Source organism: Sus scrofa, chromosome 5, assembly GCF_054392235.1.
Source record: "Sus scrofa isolate SSC_HxYL_T2T_F1_AM1 chromosome 5, Sscrofa_HxYL_maternal_Yorkshire_Landrace_v2.0, whole genome shotgun sequence".
In the NCBI taxonomy this organism is placed as follows: domain Eukaryota; kingdom Metazoa; phylum Chordata; class Mammalia; order Artiodactyla; family Suidae; genus Sus; species Sus scrofa.
The window spans coordinates 55,533,166-55,557,869 of NC_139387.1; the positions used below are offsets into that span (position 1 = coordinate 55,533,166).

Here is a 24,704-nt window from a genome sequence, read left to right on the forward strand (position 1 = left end):
ATGAGGTTTTACTAAATGATCTCTAAGGCCCTTTCTGATTAAAAGATTTCTACATTCTGTGATTCCAAACTCCTTCGCTATGGAAAAATAACTCATTACATGGGTTTCCATAGATTTCAAGTTTACTACTTGCAATCTTGAATATATGAGTCATTTTCAAACTATTTCACAATTCAAAATTGTCAGCTGAAACATCTTTCCCAAAAAAGTGTCATCTGAAATTAATATATACAACTTGAAAAAAATAAAGTGAATGCCATGGCACAAGCATAAACATGTTATGTATGGAAAGCATGGGTTTCTTATATACAAATGATCATCACCTGGAAAGAAATTCTTTTCTGAAATAAAAATATTCCAGCCTGAATCTCTTCAAAATCTCTATCAATTTGACAAACTCCTCATCAAGGGATTCTTTGTGGTTTCTCAAGCTGTTCAGCAGTAATATGCAAAGATTTAGCTTCTTTTCCATGATATATTTGAATTCCTATAAGAGACAAAAACAAACGCCACTGCTCCAATGTTAAATATAAAGAAATAATAGGCAATATAACATGCTGTGTCCATGCCCATCTCAACAGCATTCACTGTTATGGACCCTAAAATTATAGTTGAACAGATAACAATTCTCAGTTGCCTAAAGATTGATTATCCTGTGGGTTGATTATCTCATTTTGACAAGTGCATACTGGATATCACAGTGTGCCTAAAATTGAGCTTTGTTTTCTTTTTCTTAAAATAAGTGATATCAATAATCAAAACGGCTTAGGAATAGAATGGCATAGGCCAGCGGCCACAGTTCTGATTGGACCCTTAGCCTGGGAACCTCCATATGCCATGGGTATAGCCCTAAAAATAAAGAGACAAAAAAAAAAAAGAAGAAGAATAGAATGGGACTAGGAAATGCAATAAAATCAGTATTTGCTGATTACCATACTCAAAAGCAACTTTTTAAAAGGTTAGGTTGGCAAAGAAGTTGAAATTCATATTCCAGAGTTTTCAGAGTTACTTCTCACTTTAGCTTAACTCAGGGGTCTGACAGACATTAGGAAGTCATCCAGCAGTCAAGAAGTAGAGCTAATAAGGTGAGGGACAAACCAAAGAGATTTCTTTTTAAATTTTTACTTTCTAATAAAACTGGAATAGCTACCTAAGACGTTCTCATTTTTCTAATGTTCTGGTAATTTCTTTTTTTTTTTTTTTTTTTTTTTTTGGCTGTGACTGGGGCATGTGGAAGTTCCTGGGACAGGGATTGAACCTGCACCAAAGCAGTGACAATGCTGAATCCTTAACCACTAGGCCACAAGGGAACACTGTAATAAGATTTTTTTTTTTTGCACAATAATAATTTTACCAAAATTAGGGAAAAAAAACAAGCCTAGAAGTGCCATTTCTCACAAAGATTCAAATAAAATACAATTTTGGAGTTCCTGTCGTGGTGCAGCAGAAACGAATCTGACTAGGAACCATGACGTTGCGGGTTCGATCCCTGGCCTTGCTCAGTGGGTTAAGCATCCGGCATTGCCGTGAGCTGTGGTGTAGATCAAAGAGGCAGCTCAGATCCCACATTGCCATGGTTCTGGCATAGGCCGGCAGCTACTGCTGCGATTAGACCCCTAGCCTGGGAACCTCCATATGCCACAAGTGTAGCCCTAAAACGCAAAAAATAAATAAATTAAATTAAATTTTAATTAAATCATCTTATTCTTCTTCATCTCTCCAACACATATCACCTATCTTCATCCTCATTGGCTCTTTCATCACCCTCCCACTCACATGCACTTAACCTAGTGCCACACTGTCACCCACATATGCACACTCATGACCATCCCCAGACACACACACACACACACACACACACACACACACACACACACTATACACATCGTCAGACTGAGGTGGCAGATCACTTACAACAAAGTCTTAGCGATGTTATCATGTATAAGAAGTATTACATGGGTTAGTTAAGGAGAAAAAAAAAAACAGGAAAATCACAAAACATAGAACACTTACAGTAAGCTTGTCCTCCCACTTTTCTTTCACAGTAATTTCTGGATGAGTTACCCACTGTAAAGAACTGTCAATGAGCGTTTCAACTTCGGAAACATCTTCATGCTAAAAAAGAGTTCCACACCTTCAACTAGGAATTGAAGTGAAAGGCATATGCTACTATACAAGACGTGATGTAGACAAAGTTTTATATAGGCAACTCAGGAAGCCACCAGAGAGCATTCCTTGTCATCTAATGCCACCCAGTGACTTTCCTTTCTCCCAGGATGTTGCCTTGAGGAGATGTTCTTGTCAGGAGCTCTATACACACTGAATATATCAGATAGAATTGTTTTCCAGAACCAAACCTATCCATTTTCATTCCCCTCTCAAATAGGAGGAAACTAGCATTTTCATAGATTTTTTTTCATTCATGAAACTAAATACTACCTACTACATGCCAGGCACTGTGAAACGGACTGGAAATACCAACATGAAAATATGGCTCTCTGGTTTCTCTGACCATCGAGAGTTTCCAGTCAAAAATCAAAATGGAGAAAGAGGTACCAGCCATTAGCTAGAAGGAAACTGTTCCATAGATACCATGTGTTCAGCTCCTTGATGCTAAAGATTAACCTGTAGGAAAAATAAGTTTAAGCAATCTGTATCTAATGGTCAACCTGCTGGTCCTGATTGACCCAGAACTAGAAGATCCACTTCAGAAAGATTTGAGAAAAATTAGGGTCTCAACACACAGATATACTCAGGGTCAGCTTATAGGCCGTAGGTCAGTTATCTGCAGATGTTCCTGGCTAGTGAAATAGCAGGATATGCAATATTATACAATACCAGCCTCTGAAGCCTGGCTGTGAACTCCACTCCCTTTTGTTCAAGTTCTCTCAGTAACAGCAGCATTTCTTGGTCCATCATTGTGTCCAGAGATGATAAGCTGTTTAAACCACACTGCCACTCTGTTTCATTGTTCTGGAACAATTAGCAACATGTCCAAAACTCCGTCATCCTAATAAAGAACATCCACTTCTATTTTATGAAAATGATACCCATGGGTCAATGTAGTTATCTCCATCAAATAGTTCTAAATAGTCTTATGAAATCCTCTCATATCCCTCCCAAATTTTTTCATTTTCTCTTGGATGGCTTAAACTTAACTTTTGGGGCGGGGGGGCGCGCCATGCCCAAGGCATGGGGAGGTTCCCATGCCAGGGATCAAACCTGCACCACAGCAGTGACAACACCAGATCCTTTTACCACCAAGCCACCAGGGAATGCCAACATTTATTCATTCCTAAGGAAAGCTCATATATCCAATAGGTAACATTTACATGTAGGTGATGTAAATGCTACGGCTCTAATTTTATGAAAAGAGAAGAAGGGAAAAAAATTCACAGGAAAAAAAAAAAAAACTGTTGGAAGACACTCAGTAAGTCCCATTGAAAAGAGACTGGTTTCTTTTGTCTCTTTTCCACTCATAGAAAATACTCTCAGATGATGTTTCACAAAGCAAATTTCTTACACTTCTCTCAAAGTCTCTGTGTCCTGCCATACTATAGATATGAGACAACACCGCACTTAACTTGCTATCTGTTGGAAAAAGGTCATAGGGCTCTTATTCCAGATTCCAATTAGAAGGCAAAGACCTCATAACCCATGTGTGGGATAAACTTCAGAGCCAGGTGTTTAACCCCTGTTCAGAACTATAAAACTTGACAGGCTGGCATCTTGGCATCATTACTATCTCAGAGGACTGGGGATCACAACACATTGCCTTGGCAGACTTGCCACCATCTCATTCAGTCTGGCAGTTTGGCTGGGTTTCAAAAACACCGTAAAAATGATAAGCATCTGAAACAGAATGTCAGGAAAGCACAGCCCTCAGCATAATGTTCAAGGTTGCCTGAGACAGCCTTAGGTGAAGGTAGCATATGTCGCCCTGCGTCCTTGGCAGGAGAAATTCAAACAGCATTTGCCCAAAGGACATTCTCTCCTTTCAAGGTCATAGCACAGCTGTCAACAGGACATTCTGACATAACCATCACCTACCTGACACAGAAAGACCATCAAAGTGGCTAAAGAAAGCAATCTGTTAATGAAATATTTCCTAATGTAAGATGCACAAAACTGGAAAGTACAAAGGAATGAAAATATCGCAGGGAGGCAGGTCCCAACATTTCATCCCCAAGAAAGCTTTCAACTGTTTCCTCTCCTGTCGTAAAAAACTGGGTTCATATAACTAACTGTAGAATTTAAAGCAACAATTCACTTTGCCATTTTAATATTAATCAAAACTATATAATATGCTAATTTATGTTCCAAATGCAATAATCGGTGTCATTAATTTTGCGTCGGTACAATTACGACCTAAAGCAAAGAAATTTCATGTTTTTGAGCATCTTTATTTTTGGTGGATACATTTACTTGGGGGGTTGGGGGGAATGTGAAAAATAGTTCGTGGATCTCTACTCCTACTTTTCACACCCCAGGCTGGGGATTGATACAGGTAGTATGCACTGAAAAATATCAAAAATATAAAAATATCTAAAATCCAGATTCACTGATTATACACTTTCATAACCCCATGCTTGAGCCTCACTGCAGTTTTCAGCCATAACCTGAAAAAGAGCCAGCCATTCTCCCAGATTAAGAGACTTTAGACTTAGGTTCTATGAACTAGCAACAGATTCCCTCAAAATGTCCTGGGTGCTTTGCAGCAAGCTGTGAACCTTCACTTAACAGTAAGCTATCACATGGGGTGATTATTTTTTAAAGACTTCCATTTGATTATAATTACCTACCTTGGCAGACTGAGCAAGAACAAGTTCACAAAGCAGAGATTTTTCTCCTTCAGAGTTGACACACTTATGCTCTCCACTAACATTCAACTGGATTCCATTTCTTGAAAAAATAAAACAAAAAAATAGTCCAGTCTGATTGGGAAGACCTCCAACATTATGTGTTAAGTCACTAGAATAGGGTTTATTGATCACCAAACAATCAGTAAGCACTGACATGCACCAAGGACTGTGTAAGGCACTTAGGGACAGAGAGGAATAAGAGGTAATCTCTGCCCTTTAGGAGCTGCGCAGACTTGCAACTCCAGGTGTTTACAAACAAATAAGTTACCTATTTTCTTTTTTTTTTTAAGAGTTGGAGCCAATAGTTTAAAAATTTTTAATTTTCACTAAAAATCTAGATTTCTGGCTTTTCTTTAAAAAAATCAGAAAGAACACGTAGCCATCTGGGTCTATATTTTCCTTTTTTTTTTTTTTCCCTGTACCCAAGACATACAAAAAATTCCGAGGCCAGGGATCAAATCCACACCAAGATATAGCAGTGACAATCCTGGGTCCTTAATCACTAGGCCACCAGGGAACTCCTGGGTCCATATATTCTTTTTTTTTTTTTTTAATGGCCACACCCATGGCATATGGAAGTTCCTGGGCCAGGAACTGAATCTGAGCCACAGCTGCAACATACATGGCAGCCACAGCAATGCTGCATCCTTTAACCCACTGTGCTAGGCTGAGAATCGAACCCGTGCCTCCACAGTGACCCCAGCTGCTGCAGTTGTATCCCTAACCCACTGTGCTACAGCAGAAACTCTCCATAAATTCTTTTTTTAACTTTTTTTTTTTTTTTTGACCTTTTAGGGCCACAACTATGGCATAAGGAGGTTCCCAGGCTAGGGGTTGAATCGGAGCTGCAGCTCGCAGCAATGTCAAGTTCTTAACCCACTGAGTGAGGCCAGGGATCAAATCCACATCTTCATGGATACTTATCGGGTTCTTTTTTTTGGGGGGTCTTTCTTTTGTCTTTTAGGGAGGTACCCCAGCATATGGAGATTCCCAGGCTAGGGGTCCCACCGGAACTATAGCCACCGGCCTATGCCACAGCCACAGAAACTCGGGAACTGAGCTGCGTCTGCAACCTACACCACAGCTCACAGCAATGCTGGATCCTTAACCCACTGAGTGAGGCTAGGGATCGAACCCATGTCCTCATGGATGCTAGTCAGGTTCCCAAACCTCTGAGCCATGACGGGAACTCCACTTGTCGGGTTCTTAATGCCCTGAGCCACAACAGGAACTCCTCTCCATATATTCTTGACTTAACAATTATCTGGAGCTAAGCAGAGTAGACTCTTACCTTTACCTGGATAATGCACTTTCCTCATTGCCACTCCCCTCATATAAGCGTGTGCACTTACCCCCTGACTTTACTCATTTTTGCTATCTGAGTGGCTCCTGAGGACTCCTGGACTAGCATGTTCCACATAACCAGAAACAAATGATTATAATATGAGAGAGTGTGTGCTGGGAAAGAGGTAAGAACAATATGTAATGCATGCATTCAGAAGGATTACTTAATCTCAAGGTGTGAGAAAAGCAAGAGAGGGTGATGGAAAACTTGTGAAGGAATTCATTCTCCAAAGAGAAAATAACACTCACAAAGGCGTACAAGAAAAGCATGTGGCACATTCAAGAACTGCACACTGCTCAAGAGGTGAACATGTTGAGGGGGAAGGCATTTGACAAAGGGTCAGTGAGGGGCTGCATTGTACTTACAGGATGAGTTCCTGTTGCAAGTGCTGTAACTCACAAGCCAGTTTGGCTTTCTCCCCTCGTAAGTTCTGGAATTACAGACAGTATTAGGCTGCACAGGTTACTCTGGTGAGACATTCACGCCTACATTTAATAACCCCAACTTGCAAGCTGCAAGATTACTATGGTATACCTCTATAATGCTTCCATATTCTCTGATGGTTGACTTGAGTTCTTCTATACTGAAATCCTTCTGAAAAGGAGGATGGAAAATTAATAGAAATACATGTGTGAGTCCATCAAATCATATTTCTAGACTATCAATCTGAGTCACAGAAGAACAGGAAATGTTTGATGATGATGAGACCTTCTATGATATCTCATCATCTGAAAATTGAACTAGTCTGTGTTTGTGACTAAAACCATACAAAAAGTAAGGGACAGCAAGGCTGATGTATCTGACTAGTGTTATTCTGTGTTTTCCTGGTCCAGTGGAATCACACCCTGAAAGGGGATTCTTAAGTCCATGTCAAAATTATATTACCATGGTACATTTAAGGGGGGAAAAAGAGTTTTTACCTGCAAAATAACAAATGCGTTATTAAGGCATCCAATTGTATTCAGTTCAAACCATATCTCTGTCAAAATCATAGTTTTGTATTGCAAGACCAGAGAGTACAGTCAAGGAGTTCCTGTCGTGGCTCAGAGGTTAATGAATCTGACTAACATCCATGAGGATGCAGGTTAGATCCCTGACCTTGCTCAGTGGGTTAAGGATCCAGCATTGCTGTGAGCTATGGTGTAGGTCACAGATGCAGATTGGATCCTGTGTTGCTGTGGCTGTGGCATAGGCCAGCAGGTACAGCTCTGATTAGACCCCTAGCCTGGGAATTTCCATATGCTGAACATGTGGCCTTAAAAAAAAAAAAAAAGCAGAGTACGGTCAAGGTCTGACGTATAGTTTTATCCCATGATGATCATGGTGCCTGGCACATAAGAGGTGCCTTATGAACACCGGGCAGAAGCGCAAAGCTGCAGAAAGGTCAGAGTGCTGGAGGAAGTGAGCGATCACCACTACTACAATGTCATTACATGGGAAGAGAGAACACCCACGCTGACAAGATACATTTGGGACACTGTTTAGTATCCTGATCAACATCCACAAGCCATGAATGACTACTTTGGAACTTCATAAATTGCAGGGAAAGGAAAAGAAGCAAACTACTGCTCCTTCACTTTCCTGTCTTAGAACATGGAAGTTTACTTAACTTGGGCTGTGTCCTTCCTGTGTCTCTTAAAGGCACCATAACCAGCCTCTCTGTAGCTGTCAAACTTTGTTCCCAGATAGGCTATGAACACAGAATATGAGGATTAAATAAAATACTATCTATCAGAGTTCCCGTCATGGCTCAGTGGTTAATGAATCCGACTAGGAACCATGAGGTTGTGGGTTCGATCCCTGGCCTTGCTCAGTGGGTTAAGGATTTGATGTTGCCGTGAGCTGTGGTGTAGGTCACAGATGCGGCTCGGATCTGGTGTTGCTGTGGCTCTGGTATAGGCCGGTGGCTATAGCTCCAATTGGACCCCTAGCCTGGGAACCTCCATATGCTATGGGTGCAGCCCTAGAAAAGACAAAAAGACAAAAAACAAACAAACGAAAACTATCTATCAAGTCAACCAATCGACTAGGTAGAAAATTCTTGGGGATATGTTCTTCTTCTCCCCTAAAATGAATGATTGCACATTCATTTATGTTGCTGTGAATCACAAGCAATCACCACTCTCCAGACTGACAAACTGGAACACTAATATTTGTTGAATAAGGGCATGAACATCACCAGAATTTACCGGAGAATCTGTTAAAACATCTGGAGATGGAGCAGTATTCTTCCCTCATGAGAATATCTTTGTTCTTATAAATAAGGTCTCGTGACAGAATATTAGAATCAGATATTTTAATAGGGGGGAAGTTCCACAAAGGACCATCTCCTTCCCTGATGACTTGGAGAGAGCTAGAGAATTCCACAGGCTTTCAGGGGAAGAGACAGTACCAACCTTCTGCAAACTTGCATCTTTATTAAGCAAAGTGTCCTCAAATGTGTGTAACTTCATCTGAAAAGAAACAAATTTAGGAAAGGCCATTGGGACATTGTTTTGGTAAAGGACAGTGGCACAAAATCATTCTCACAGGGGGACATGTTTCTGAAGTACGTCTTTAATGTGCATATGTTTTTTACTTTATAAAAGACATTCAACACTAGCCCCAAAACAATCCTCGAGGCCGGTGTCATTGCCCTCCCTCTACCAGGAAAGAAATGAAGGCTCAGGACTATGTAGAGACCTGCCCAATATCACACCCAGTAAGTGACAGGACAGAGCCTGGAATCTGAATCTCCAGCTCCAGCCAAGGGCCCTTCCCACTATTTCACACTTTGAATAATGAGAACATAGTCTTCTTTTTTTGTGTGTGATGAAAATGAAAATCTAGATAGGAAACAAACACAGACTCTATATGGACATAAGAGAAGGTTTTCCTCTTTTAAAAACATAGTTTTAAACTGTTCAAGATTTCTTTTAGCAAAGCGAATATTAAGGATATACCAGTTTACTCAAACCGAAAGCAAGCTTGTTGGCATAGGCTTCTAAATAGAATATAATTGATAAAAAATGTATATTGATTGATGAAATACCTGGAAAAATAATCAGCATAGTCAGAAGTAGAATCATCATCATAATCATATATATTTGATACCCCTTTATAGTTTTAAAGGGATTTTCATATAATCATCTCATTTGAGTCTCCAACAAGCTTGTAGATTAGGTAGAAACATATCACACCCATTTAGGAGAGGAGAAAATTGAGATTTAAAGACGTTAACTACTTGCTTGAGGTTATAAAGCTTTTAAGTTGAGAAGACAGGATTTGAATCCATGTCTTCTGGCTCTTTCCACTAGTTTATGTCAGTTGTGTTTTCCAAAACAGTCATTCCTAGAATAAAATTCATTTTAATGTCCAAATTATAACCGCATATGCCTTTGTTCCTGCACACACAGAAGTGGATACCCATTAGGAAACTTGAGAATTCCACATATAGACATGAAATTTTAAGTACATCATCAATTTAAACACATACAACAACAAAGTAGTTCAAATAAACCATTAGCTATGACAAGCATAACACAAATTCCTGAAATTAAAAATAGCTGTATTCTATCTCCTGATAAGAATTTTTGGCAGATTGACAAAAATATATTAAATATAGACCTTTAGATGCAATATAGATAAAAATCATTTTTATAAGATATCATTCCTTAATTCAACCAAGGACAGATATTTTCCCCCCAATCTGTCCTTATTTTCTGTATTACAATAGCTGAAATCATCCTTGTTTATTTTATAAATCCCTAAGATAAATTAGAAATTAAAAATTGCCACTATCAGAGTTCCCACAGTGGTTCAGGGGGTTAAGAATCAACTACAATGGTTCAGGTCACTGCAGAGGCATAGGTTTGATCCCAGCCTGGTGAAGTGGATAAAAGGATTCAGTGTTGCTGCAGCTGTAGCATAGATCAAATCTGCAGCTTGGATTCAATTCCTAGCCTGGGGAAATTCCATATGCCATGGGTGCAGACACAGAAAAAGGAAAAGAAAAAAGAAATTGCCATTATAGTAGTTCCCCTTGTGGCTCAGCAGTAGCAAACCCAGCAAGTATCCATGAGGACGCGGATTCAATCCCTGGCCCAGAACTGGTGTTGCTGTGGCTGCAGCGTAGGCCAGCAGCTGCAGCTCCGATTCAACTCCTAGCCCAGGAACTTCCATGCACTGCAAGTGCAGTCCTAAAAAGACGAAAGAAGGAAAGAAGGAAGGAGAAAAGAAATTGCCACTATAGTAAAAAAAATATAAGGAGTTCCCTGGTGGCCTAGCAGGTTAAAGATCCAGCTTTGTCACTGCTGCAGCTCGGATAACTACTGCAGCATGGGTTCAATCCCTAGCCCCAGAACTTTCTCATGCCAAGGGTGCAGCCAAAAAAAAAAAAAAAAGTATATATATATATATATATCACATATATATATATGTGATATATATATATATATAAAAGTATATATATGTATGTGTATATATATATATATATATATATATATATATATATATATATATATCACACATATATCCATAACAAGTGTTGCCAAGGATGTGGAGAAATTTGAATGCTCAGATGCAGCTGGTAAAAATAAAATGGTATAGCCACTTTGGAAAAAAGTCTGGCAGTTCCTCAAAAGGTAGTTCCTCAAAAGGTTAAACATACAGTTATCATATGATACAGTAATTCCACTCCTAGGTATATACTCAAGGAAAAAAAAAAAAAAAAAAAAAGAACGAATCCAACTAGGAACCATGAGGTTGCAGGTTTGATCCCTGGCCTTGCTCAGTGGGTTAAGGATCCAGCGCATTGCCATGAGCTGTGGTGTAGGTTGCAGATGCGGCTCGGATTCCGCATTGCTGTGGCTCTGGCATAGGTCGGTGGCTGCGGCTCCTTTTAGACCCCTAGCCTGGGAACTTCCATATGCTGCAGAAGCAACCCTAGAAAGGGCAAAAAGACAAAAAAAAAAAAAGAGAGAGAGAGAGAGAGAGAAAGGAAAACATATGTACACACACAAAAAAACTTGTACATGAATATTCATAGCTGCATTATTCATAATAGTAAAAAAATCAGAATAGTCCAAATGGACATCATTTGATGTCTAAATGGACATCAAGTGATAAATGGATATACAAAATGTTGTTGTATCTACACAACAGAATATTATTCAGCAATAAAAGGAAATGAAGGAATAATATATGCTATAACATGGATGAACTTTGAAAACACTCTGCTCAGTGAAGGAAGCCAATCACAAAAGACCACATAATGTACATGATTCCATTTATATTAAATGTCCAAAATTGTAAATTAAATCTATGGAGACAGAAAGCAGATGAGTGGTGGTCTGGGGTGGGAAGGAAAGGGAAGGGACTGCTAAAGGGATTTCTTTTTGAGTGATAAAAGTATTTTAAAATTGGATTTGGTGATGATTGCACAACTCTGAATATACTAAAAACCACTGACCTGTATACTTTGAGTGAATTGAATGGCATGTGTATTATATATGAGTAAAGATGTTACATTAAAAAAACAGAAACTGTCTGTTATATAACTGAGACATCTAGAGGAGTACAAATTCCAAATTTTATAACCAAAGGTTATTGTGTCAATGAGTCATATATACTTTCATAGAGTAATATTAGTTTGATATAAGAAAATATTTTACCAGGATTTGAGAAGTGCTTACTTGGTGCTCTCTCTCAGTTTTAAACAATTCCTCAATCTTCTTTTCCAATTTATATATATCCATCATGTTCTTAGCATTCTAATGTAAAATAAGATAGTATTCTTAGATTCAGACCGAAAAAAAAAAATCAAAGGACATCACAAAATCTTTTTTAGGAAGTGGTATTTTCATCACTGACATCGTAATCCATTTTAAACTAAGGGACAAAACTTTAGATTTTATCCAAAAATAACATGATCCTGTTAACAAAATCATCCGGAATACTCTTGGTAATCCCATCTTATTTTCTATTCCACCTCTTGACCACTCACTCCATAGTCATACCTTCAAACTGTCATTACCAGCAACTGGGACCCTTACATTATTGTAATTGCAAAAGCATCTCACTCTTTAACCACCACTTCTTGTCTTTCCAGATTACCTCTCTGAGCATCAACAAACCTTCAATCCCTACTGGAGCCTGCAATCCATTGATTCTACTACCTTCTCATTATCCTTCCACCTTCCCATGAACTCAGTCCCCTCTTGACTCAGCTTAAACTCTTCCACGGTACATTTAGAATGGATAGGCAATGAGGTCCTACTGAACAGCACAAGGAACTATGTCCAGTCTCTTGGGAGAGTCCACTATGGAAGACAGTTTGAGAAAAAGATTGTATATGGTATGACTGGGACACTATGCTGTACAGCAGAAACTAGCACAGCACTGTGAATCAACCATATTTTAATCAAAATAAAATTTTTAAAAGTATTATATAGATTTAGTTGATTGGATTATATTATTAAATACTTCTATTTCTAGTGTGAAAGATTTTTTTTTCTATTTCATTTTTAAAGTGGTTGCTACTGGTTTAGAAAAATACTTATGTTTGTATATTGATCTTGTCAGGTTGCTCTGATTGATATTAATAGTTTGCCCATTTATTTTCTTGTTTATGTAGAGCATCATGACATCTTCAAATTAAAAACAATTTTCTTTTTATAGTCTGTACACTTAGTGTTCTCACATTATCATATTGATTTGCCTTCCAATAAATATTGAATAGTTTAAAAAAAAAAAAAACTCTTCCATGGTCAATCATTATAATCACTCTCTTCCACATCTCTTCCATTCATTCCTTTGGCCCTTCCCTACTTGGTATTTTTTTAATGTCAGCTTGCCACTCACTCCACACCAGCATCCTTCCAGATACACTTTGTTAAAGAAAAATACAAATAGACCTCAATGTTTATTGGGGATCATATCATATAATCCTTGTCCATTCACATGGCTATATGCCTAAATCAAGGGTTTGCTAGGAGTTCCCATCCTGTCTCAGCAGTAATGAAACAAACCAGTATCCATGAGCACTTGGGTTCAATCCCTGGCCTTGCTCAGTGAGTTAAGGGTCCGGTGTTGCCGCAAGCTGTGGTGTAGGTCGCAGATTCAGCTCAGATCCCGCATTGCTGTGGCTGTGGTATAGTCCGGCAGCTACAGCTTCAATCAACCCCTAGTCTGGGCATCTCCATATGCCGCTGGTGCGGCTCTAAAAAGCAAAAAAATAAAAAAAAATAAGTGGGAGCAGGGAGGGTTGCTAACTATAACAACTTCCCCACTCCATCCCTGCAGGCCAATGCTAGCTGACCACCTGGTTTTGTAAAGTTTTATTAGAACATAGCTGAGCCCACTTGTTTTCACATTGTCCGTGGCAGCTTTCACACCGCAATGGTAGGAGTGGATGTTGCAAAGGCCTTCGAGCCAAGCAAGCCTAAAAATATTTGCTCTCCAGTCCTTTACAAAAATTCTGCCAGCTCCTGGCCCATTTTATTCCTTCTCTCTCCTTGAAATTCCTCCTCCAACACCTTCACTCTCAGCCCATGACCCTGCTCTGTATTTCACTAAGACATCACAAGCAATCAGAAGCAAAGTTCCATATTACTTAGATATATAATAAATACCTTTGGATATATTATAAAGCATTTGCTGACCTAAACACTTTCTCCACCTCTTTTGTTTCTGCTTCAGTCTAAGCCTCCACCAGCATTTGCCTGGATTATTACAAGGGCTTCCTAATTGGTCCCCTGGCTTCTTCCCTTGCCCCCCTACAGCTGATTCTAAACCCAGCAGCCAGAGTTATCTGGGTAAAACAGGAATTAGATGATATTACTCCTCTGCTCAAAACTGGCCAGCAGCTCCCATCTCAGTGTAAACAGCCAGAGTCCAAACAATGCCTGTGTGAGACCCTCGTAGGTGTAAGTCCCCATAGCTCTGATACTTGTTCCCTTTGCTCCAGCCACACTGGCCTTGCTGTCCCTCAAAAAGAGCAAGCAAGCTAAAGCCTGAGGACTTTGGGCTTGATGTTTCCTCTGCTGGAGCACTCTTCCAGATGAATCTCCTTTCCAGTTTTTGTGTGTTTATTTGCTTAGTTTTCGCCTTGCCTACAGCATGTGAAAATTCCCAGGCCAGGGATCGAACCCATGCCACAGACAATGTCAGATCTGTAACCTACTGAGCCACCAGGGAATTTCTCCTTTCCAGTTTTTAACCAAGTAATTAATTTCACAGTTCTACTTTCCTTAACCAACCTAGTTTAAATTGCACTCCCCCAATTCTATTTTCTGCTCTTCTAATCACCACCTAACATGCTAATTCCACATGGACTCTTTTGCTTAAGCTTGTAACCTCTGCACCTACGACGGTCTATCTCCCAGTGAAGGTGCGTATAATAAATAAATAAATGAAAGTGAATAACTATTCAAACCACTGTACTGTTAATCTTCACAACACATCAGACTTTTTTTTTTCTTTTTAGGGCTGCACCTGCAGCATATGGAGGTTCCCAGGCTAGAGGTCCAATTGGAGCTACAGCTGCCAGCCTATACCACAGCCACAGCAATGCCAGATCCAAACCACTTCTGCAACCTACACCACAGCTCACGGCAATGCCAGATCCTGAACCCACTGAATGAGGCCAGGGATGGAACCTGCAACCTCAGGGTTCCTAGTCAGATTCGTGTACGCTACACCACAATGGGAACTCGACGCATGGGATTTTTACCTCCTAAAAGTAATCTTAGCTAGTAGTGACATCTATGTGCCTTTTCTAATGTTAATAAGTGTCATGCTATTCATGGGTTCTAGGTTTTCTTCCTTCTATCTCAATTCTAAATGGCTGTGGTACAAGTCTTGATGCCAATCATCTTAAATATGATGAGAAAAATATTTTATATCAGGAACTTACTTGTAAAGCATTTTGTTTGATGGAAACCTGGCCTTCTAGCATGGCTAAATCTAATGTAGGGCTTCTTTCCAATTTTTATTATTTCTTTCCAACCTACTATGATTTTTTTAATGTCCACTTGGCCCACGTTCTAGATAACTCTTCAGACTGTTCATCACAGTATTGTGATGAACACAAAATAAGTATTTCCAGTAAACCTATAGAAAGCCCTAACAAAAAACTATGCATAATGATTGACTTTGAAAAGGTACCTATAGAGAATTTTCCTCCAAAATAGTAACTTACTAGTAGCTTTGCTACCTGTTCTTTCAATGCTTTAATTCTGTTGTTTAAAACATATATATTGCATAGAATTTTTTTCTTTTAGAGAGATTTTACTAATATTTTCTAACATAAATGAGGTGCATTATGGTTGACTAAACGGCTTCACATACATCATCTTTTTTTTTTTTTTTTGCCAACAAACCAGGATTTATTATAACGGCATGCTCATTTGTTCAAATATTTACAGAATGCCTATTACATACCAGTCACTGTTTTTCAGAAGCTTATGATATAGCAGTGGATAAAAACTCTCACCCTCAGAGATCTTCAATTTATCCCAGAGAGAAGCAAAAGAAGCTGACATGGTTGCGTTTAAAAAGCTGTGCAACCATCCACCTCTAAGAGTAGAACTAGTTCCCTCAGGAATGAGGCCTGCAGTGCCCATTCCCACCTTAGCTCATTCTTGGATATGAGAGCGTCCTCAGAACAGGAAACCTCCCCAAAAGGAAGGAACATGCAACAGGACCCATCATGCAATGGAATGTTTCCAGCTTTCTCCCAGAATGATGACGAAGCAGGACTGAGCATCTTACAGGTCAGGTGTGTACCTACCCTCCCTGCTTTCCAGTGAGGCTGGCTGCACAGGGACAATGACTTGGGTCTGGAATAAGATCATGCCTGGTGCCCAGAGAGGGAACGGCGGTCGATGCTGGCTGCCTGATCACTCCAAGCTACCACCATCCACTCATTCTCTTAACTGACTTTTTCAATTTGAGTCTAGAAAGTGACATCAGTTACTCAAAAGGGACAGTTCACTCGAAAGTGTGCAAACACGGTTTCACTAAGTAAATGTCCAGTGGAGACTTAGTGCTGGAGGCAGCGGCTTTCTGCAAGGGCCACGGGAACCTCCTTGCTGTGCAGCTCACCCCCGGCCATCAGAGCGCAGCTTCTTAACCTGGGGCGTGTGAACCATGATGACCCCAGAGGTATATATAGTGTTGTGTGTATATCTGAGGAGAGGGTCCGTAGCATTAAGAAATATGTTTACAAGGATGCTTGTAACTTCTCAAAAGTTGAAAAACCGCAGTATCAGAGGGTCTTTGCCTGTCCCCTGGTAAAATGAAACATGGACCCTGCTGTCACAATGATCCCAGCCACAACACTGTGTTACGAGGCTGGTTTAGAGGTGGGTTATTAGGAAGATGCAGACATAGTGGCTGTCTACTGGCAGTGGTCATTTGGGATCTGTTTTTTCCCTTTAATAAAGCAATGACCGACTCTTCATGCTTGGGAATCTGCCTCCTCAAAAGCAGTCCTCACTCATCTGAGAAAGAATGAATATGTGTATATGTATGACCGGATCACTTTGTTGTACAGCAGAAATTATCACAACCTTGTAAATTAACTATACTTCAATAAAACTTAAAAAAAAAAAAAAAGGTAGGAGTTCCCATCACGGCACAGCGGAAATGAATCTGACTAGGAACCATGAGGTTGAGGGTTCAATCCCTGGCCTCGTTCAGTGGATTAAAGTGTTGCCGTGAGCTGTGGTGTAGGTTACAGACGTGGCTTGGATCTGGCGTTCCTGTGGCTGTGACATCGGCTGGCTGCTGTAGCTTCGATTCAACCCCTAGCCTGGGAACCTCCATCTGCTGTGGGTGTGGCCCTAAAAAGCAAAAAAAAAAAAAAAAAAGAGTCCTCCCTCTAAGATAGCAGTAAATGAAGGACTTAACTTTCCTAATGACACTTCTTTCCCAACCAAAAATGTATGACCAGACACCCACATCAGTCTCCTGGAGCCATGACTATTCATGGACAGTGTCATGTCCCCACAGGCTTGTGTTCTCCATGCCCCACAAGAAAAGGTACAAAAGGGGCTGGGAGCTCTTCCTCTTCAAAATCACTGTCTGTGTTATTGTTCAGACTGGAGACACATACATTATCTTAATCTTTAAAATAACTATAAGGAATAGGTACTATTAACCCCCTAAAAGATAAATGGCTTATCTAAGGTCAGACTTTCACCGAATCTAAGATCTGGGTCTTAGACTGAAAAGATCTTTGCCACCTAGTTCAGGGGAATAATAAAAGAAAATTATGAGATAATGTCTATACTTTCCCTCTTGATTTGTATACTTTTTAGATGGGTTCATTACATTTCATCTTAAATCTGAATTTCTTAAATTCCATTTCTTCCATGGATGATTACAAAGGTAACAACACATTTCTGTCCAAACAGGAAAATCCTATCTGTTCTTCCTCATTTGTCAAAGCAACCTGGTCTGTGGCCCCCAAGAGCCTGAAGAGTCGCATGATTTCTATTTAACCCAGGGTCAGGACCCAGGATTGTATGACTTCCATATGTTTACCTATGCCTGCTCAACAATTTCATCGTACCTCTTCTTGGAGAATCCGAATCTTAAGAATCAGAGCCCGGTTTTCTGTCTCCTGATTAAGAGAAAAGTCATTTAAAATATTTGATAAGTTTATGAAAATACCAAATATTTGCTTCCAAAGCTATCAACATTTTTTTCCTTTTATCAACCTCGAAAACAGTATTAATAGACAACAAATGAGACTACTCTGAAAATATCCTCAGCGTGGGGTGAAGCCTTTGGCTTCTAGTTTCTTGGGATCTGTTGAGAAGTCACTCTTTTTGACTCAATCTAACTATGACAAGGCAGGAAAGATGAAAAACAAAAAGGAATAGCCTGGCTTTTTCCTCTGCTATTTGACTCTCATCCACTTAGGACAGTATGTATGAACTCATCCATTTACACAGCACCTTGAAAACAGAGTTCCAGCTTTCTGCTTAGAGCTAGGGGTATTCCGAGATTCAACGTTACCAGAATATGGGAACATCAAAAAGTCTTTTATAAGTGGGAGCCCTAAATTCAGAACCGTCAGAAGAAAAAATATCCCAGGACAGGATTTATGCCAAAGTGTTAACAATACATCTTGTGGATAGGGTAGGGTAAGGATTTTATGGGTTTGTTTTCTTTCTCTCTTTTTTATTTATTTATTTTTTTTATGGCCATGCTGGAGGCATATGGAAATTCCCAGGCTAGGGGTTGAATCAGAGCTACAGCTGCAGGCATACACCACAGCCAGAGCAGCATGGGGTCCAAGCTGCATCCAAGACCTATGTCAGAGCTCACAGCAGTGCCAGATCCTTAACCCACTGAGCAAGGCCAGGGATGAAACCCACATCTTCATGGATACAGATCTGAATTCTTAATCTGCTGAACCACAATGGGAACTTCTGTTTTCTTTCTTAATATGCATTTCCTTATTTTTGTAGAGTGAACAGATATTACTTTTATAACATTAAAGTAAAAGGGAGATCATCTTAGGCCAGGATGTTACTAGTACCAGAATAAAGGAACATACACCACCACAGAGTTGGAACCAGAAGATGTGAATTCAATTCTCACTCTACCATTAGACAAATGACTTTGAATAACCAAAACTTTTCTAAACCTCACCTATAACTCTATTAATTTTTTGAAATGAAGAACAGCAACTTCTGTTTCTACCTCATAGAATTTCTTTGATGACCAATGAGAGGAAACATCAAAAATTCTTTTGAGGAGTTCCCGTCGTGGCGCAGTGGTTAACGAATCCGACTAGGAACCATGAGGTTGCGAGTTCGGTCCCTGCGCTTTCTCAGTGGGTTAACGATCCGGTGTTGCCGTGAGCTGTGGTGTAGGTTGCAGACGCGGCTCGAATCCAACGTTGCTGTGGCTCTGGCGTAGGCTGGTGGCTGCAGCTCCGATTCAACCTCTAGCCTGGGAACCTCCATATGCTGCAGGAGCGGCCCAAGAAATAGCAAAAAAAAGACCAAAAAAAAAAATTATTTTGAAATTGTAAAACATTGAATTGTACAAGTGCAAAGGATCAGAGATATCTGTCAAGACTATGCACTTTAACAGAAGCAGCTAACATCCATTCCTAGGAGGAAAAAGGACACTGACTGTTTTCCATGTATTAACTCATTTAACCCTCCCAGGTCTAAGGTAAGTAGGATGGCCATGTCCATTTTTCACAGAGGACTTAATAAGGCTACATAGTTTGCCTAAAGTTACACAGCCCTCAGAGTCAGGACTTGAAAGCCTGCAGTCTGATTCCCAGTGGTGGGCTCTTGATCATTGCTCTACCTGGCTTCAACCTAGAAGCTCCTCAGCAGTTCCAGATTGATTCTTTCTTGCAATGCATTCACAGAGATTTGCAGGGCCACCTGACACTCAATGAGTCTAGTCCCCGTATTTCACTTTTGAGGCAAGACCTAAGCCAAGCTATGTTGTTTGTAGGAGGTCACGAGTGAAAGACACAGGCCTGGGATCAAAGGCTCCTGATGACTTACAGACCTAAAAATAATCAGTCTGAATGGCTTTCAGCTGACCCTGCTGTGGTGCACAAAGCTAGAATACTGCTGAAAGATATCAGGATTCTGAAAATTATAACTAAAGCTCTAGATATTTGTTTAAACATTCTCAATAAAAACAATTACTTCTCTGGCAGCTAAGTTAAAGCTTAGGATAAATAATATTTTGCTCCAAAAGTTATAAGCCCTGGAGTTCCCTGGTGGCCTAGCAGTTAAGGACTTGGCATTGTCACTGCTGTGGCTCAGGTCACTGCCATGGCCCCTGAACTCCCACATGCCACTGGTGCAGCCAAAAAAATAAAATAAAAATAAAGAATAAGGTAAATAAAAATTACAAGCCTGTGCTTATTTAGTATAAGGACTGATTTATGGAGCTTATTAGGAACCTGTATGTATTGAGATAATGGATTTTGTTCTAAAACCTAAGGAAAAGATCAAAGTTTCACAGAAAAAAAATTTTGGAAAAATCTAAGTGGTGTTTAGTGTCAGATATTTATGAATTCATTTACTAACTTAAGAAGGCACTCTAGATCTTCACAAACCATTGTAAGTATATTTAATTTGTAAAGAATTTTTATCCTGGGAGTTCCCATCATGGCGCAGTGGAAACGAATCCAACTAGGAACCATGAGGTTGCGGGTTCAATCCCTGGCCTTTCACAGTGGGTCAAGGATTTGGCGTGGCTGTGAGCCGTGGTGTAGGTCACAGATGAGGCTCAGATCTGGTGTTGCTGTGGCTGTGGTGTAGGACGGCAGCTACAGCTCCAATTAGACCCCTAGCCTGGGAACCTTCATATGCCACAGGTGAGGCCCTAAAAAGCAGAAGAGCAAAAAAAGAAATTTTATCCTGGGTTGAAAAGAAAAACACAATTTTTCAAATCCTGCCTGCCTTTACTTCTCTAAGGTGTTACCAATTCATTCATCAGCCTACTGATTTCTGATCTTTGCCTCCATGTAAACCCTCTTAGGTGTCAGTTATGTAAATTAAAAGCCAAGGTCCAAGTACTTGAGTGACTTACTAATTGTTTGTTTTGGGCTACAATCTTGGTCTTCTGCTCTTCCGAAGCATTCACACTAATTTTCAGTTCCTCCAGTTCTTCTTTTAACAGATTTGTTCTCATAATAGCCTGGTGGGCACTGTGGGGGCGGGGGGAGAAGGCAATGAGCAAAACCTCAAATATAACCGTCAAAGATACTAAGTAAAGCCACAGACTATTTTTGGACTCAAGTTGAAAACCACTGAAAACTCAAACCAGATGCCAACAATAGTAAAAATATACCCAAGATCTTTCACAGCCCTTGGAAAAGGAAGGGATTTGGGTGAGATATGGTGGAAGAAAAAAGACAGAAGGAAACAAACATATTCCTGAAGATAAAGATTTGGAAACTCCCTTTAAAATCCATCATTGGCTGACTCACGTTTTTTTCTTCTACTACTAAGATATAATGTTAGTTAATGCGATTCCACAAATATTACTGAATAATACCATGATCAGATACTGTACCCTGCAAGAAGACCTGTGATGTTAGGCAAAAGAGATATGAAGCTTACCCTTGGAGAAATTACATACTAGTGAAGGAGATGACAACTAAACCAAAAAAATGTTACAAATAATCTCTATCTGATCTATTTTTTTAATTTTATTGGAATATAGTTGATTTACCATGTTGCGTTTCAGGTGTACATCAAAATGAATCAGTTATACACCTACATATATCCATTCTTTCTCAGATTCTTTTCACACATATGTTATTACAGAGTATTGAGTAGATTTCCTTGTTAACCTATTTTATATATAGTATGTGTATTCCATACGATATATATTTTTTTTATTTGTTAAAATTTTTTTATTTTTTGTCTTTTGTCTTTTTAGGGCCACACCCGTGGCACATGGAGTTTCCCAGGCTAGGGGTCCAATCGGAGCTGTAGCTGCCAGCCTACGCCACGGCAACATGGGATCTGAGCCACGTGTGCGACCTACATACACCACAGATCCCAGCAATGCCAGATCCCTAACCCATTGAGGAAGGCCAGAGATCAAACCTGCGCCCTCATGGATACCAGTCAAATTCATTTCCACTGAGCCACGATGGGAACTCCATGATATAGATTATCTAACTAGTTTATTAGAGTATTGTTTACAATAACAAAGCCTTAGAAGGAAACTAAATACCCAACAAAAAGAAACCTGTTAAATGTATCTTGGTAACCCATACTATGAAATTACCTATTTGTAAAAAGAATCTCCCCAAAGATTATAAACTGTTTTCTGAGCAGGGTCTGGAAGAAGGTACAGTTTTTTCCTTACTAAGAAATGACATTGATCACCCAACCAGTATTTATTCAGCTCTAACTCTGTGCCACTCAATTTGCTAGGTACTGAATAAATGCGAACCCAATGGTGAGAATGCTGCCCTTCTGGAATTTTTAGCCTAGAAAGGTAAAGAGACCATCTTTATCGTTATACAGTATAAGAAGACACTGGTTGGCATGAACTCAAGTTCTGTGGACACTGTAAGAGGAATATAGCTGAGATAATGAGAAGGAAATGGGGGACAGAGGAACAGAGAACAGATGGCTCCCTGAGGGACTGCAAGCAGTCAGATACTGCTGGAGCCTAGAGGGGGAAATGACAATTAGAGATAAGGTATCAGAGGCCTCATCATGAAGGGCTTTGCAAACCAGATGAAGGACTTTGGATTTGATCCTGAATGTGAAAGGGATCCACTGGAGTGTTTAAAGCCGGCGGAATGATGTGGTCAGCCTAGCAATTAAGAGGAGGCTTCCTGCTGGGGTGGCACAGCTTTGGAAAAGGCAGGGCACCTAATCAGAAGGTCGCTGCGATGGTGCAGGAGCGGGGGATGTTGACCTGAACCACACGGCAGCTGTGGGAATGGAAAGAACTACATCTGTCTGCCAGCGATAAAGTGGGTAAAGCAGGACTTGCTATTTGATTTTGAAGTGCAGGCGGAGGAAGAAAAAGGAAACAGAGATTTCTGGTTTGCAGGCATGTGGAAGGGACTGCTCTTCTCTGGCAGATATGCTACTAAGCACTGGGAAAACCAGGAGAAATAAGACATGGCGCTTCCCATCAACAAGGACACGACACAGAAGGCAAATTACACCATGAGGTGACGATGGCACAGTATCAAAAATAGACTGTGAGGGCAGAAAGGAAACAAGCTCTTTCTTAAGGATTGGGGGGATTGGGGGAGAGAAGGACACAAAGGCTGAATTCTGTAGACACTGGTATTCTGGCTGCCCATCCAGGTTCTCTAGGCTCTCTGTCCATTCCTCCAGTTACCCAGTTCCCTCCTAAGGCATTTCTTCACTGCTTAAGTGAACCAGAGTCAGTATCTAGTGCTTGCAACCAAAAACCCTGACTGGCACATTCATCTAAAACATAGTTGTGGGTTTTTTGAAAGAAACTTTGAATTTTTATATTTTAAATAAATCATAAACGAGCCAGTTGTGGGATGGAGAGATCTTGAAGTCAACACTTTTTTTTTTTTTTTTAATATCTATAGATTGGTTGGAGGCTGGTCAAAAATTAGGAGGGTAAGAGTTCATGGTCAGAATGTCTGTCTTTTCAAGTTAACTCAGAACTTTCCTGTTCAGAATTTTAGCACCTGCAATGTCAGTAAACACAGACTTTGTGAGAACCTTGTTGCTTGTTTCCTGATACTCAAGCATCTCCCTGCAACCTATTTTACCCATGTCTTGACACTTTATCTGGTATGCCTCCTGGGTCTGTTGTTCCTTTTTTTGTCTTAAGCTAAGGTCATAACTTTTTTTATCCTTCTAGGCTATTGGTGCTCTCTGGGCACATTTTAAACCTGACTCATCAATAAATCACCCATAATACTTAGCATGGGACTTTGTATAAAGTAAAAGTTCCCACTGAACCACAGAATGTTTGGATGGGTTCACACTTGACCCATAGGCATATGGCATACATAGACAACACTACTTTAAATGACGTAGAGAACATCATTGCTAGAAAAGAACTAATAAACATTGCTGGTGGTAAAATGGTGCATCCATGGGATCTGTGGCTGTGGCATAGGCTGGCAGCTATAGCTCCAATTTGACCCCTAGCCTAGGAACTTCCATATGCCACAGGTGTGGCCCTAAAAAGCAAAAAAAACAAAAAACAAAAAAACAAAACCCTAGAGTAGGCAAATTCATAGAGATAGAAAGTAGATTAGTTGCCTGGGGCTAAGGGGAGGAGAAAATGGGAAGTGACTGCTAGTCAGTATGGGATTTCTGTGTTCTCTTTCATTGATTTACGTGCAGCTGTCCAGTTTGCCCAGCACCACTTGCTGAAGAGACTTTTTCTCATTTTATATTGGATTTTTTTTTAGAATGATGAAATGTTCCGGAATTGGATCATGGTGATGGTTGCACAACCTTGTGACTATACTAAAAACACTGATGATTAATTGTATCCATTAAAATGGTGAATTTTGTGCTATGTGCATTATATCTCAATTAAAAAGCAGATTTTTTAAAAAAGGAAAAAGAAATGAAAGATCCCAGCATTCAGCACCCCCACCATGGCTCACCTTTTTATCTGAAGGCGCAATTCAGTACAGTCCTCGGATAACTGGGTGTTAGCTTCTTCCAAGGTTTCTAATGCCAATTTCAAATTGTTATTTTCCTCCTCCAATTTCTGCTTGTTGAAATGCAGGTCTGCTGCATAAGTAATCAAATCAGGCACCTCTCTGCTGGTGAAAGAATGAGAATAATCTTCAACATCTCTAATTCTCTTCCCGTCAAAGTAAGATATATGGTTAAGCCCAAACAGGCTTAAATATTCCTATGAGATTTTCTACTTTATCTTCATTCAGCCTTATAAACATAGTTCATCTACACAAAATTTATTCAAGCAATTTATTACAATAGTATCAAAGATTTTTTTCCAGAACTACCATATAGTCACTTTGCTCTACAGCA

General features: G+C 39.9%; 1 protein-coding gene across 20 annotated transcripts in view; it reads right to left on the minus strand.

Moving 5' to 3' along the window:
• The window catches only part of IRAG2 (inositol 1,4,5-triphosphate receptor associated 2), a 124,674-nt gene that overhangs the window by 68,849 nt on the left and 31,121 nt on the right, over positions 1-24,704 (minus strand). For 9 of the 20 annotated variants that reach the window (XR_014803694.1, XR_014803696.1, XR_014803695.1 and 6 more), the window contains exons 7-17: positions 24,314-24,475; positions 20,767-20,884; positions 17,762-17,812; positions 11,859-11,957; positions 8,604-8,660; positions 6,742-6,801; positions 6,573-6,637; positions 4,803-4,902; positions 2,839-2,973; positions 2,014-2,115; positions 324-487 (exon numbers count right to left, since the gene is read on the minus strand). Coding sequence is in view for 17 of the 20 variants with exons in the window: in XM_084956520.1 (XP_084812646.1) it covers positions 324-487; positions 2,014-2,115; positions 2,839-2,973; positions 4,803-4,902; positions 6,573-6,637; positions 6,742-6,801; positions 8,604-8,660; positions 11,859-11,957; positions 17,762-17,812; positions 20,767-20,884; positions 24,314-24,475 (1,113 nt within the window). In the remaining 3 variants the exon portion in view is untranslated. The remainder of the gene's footprint in view (positions 1-323; positions 488-2,013; positions 2,116-2,838; positions 2,974-4,802; positions 4,903-6,572; positions 6,638-6,741; positions 6,802-8,603; positions 8,661-11,858; positions 11,958-17,761; positions 17,813-20,766; positions 20,885-24,313; positions 24,476-24,704) is intronic. The other 11 variants (XM_084956530.1, XM_084956524.1, XM_084956528.1 and 8 more) reach the window with 3 other exon arrangements.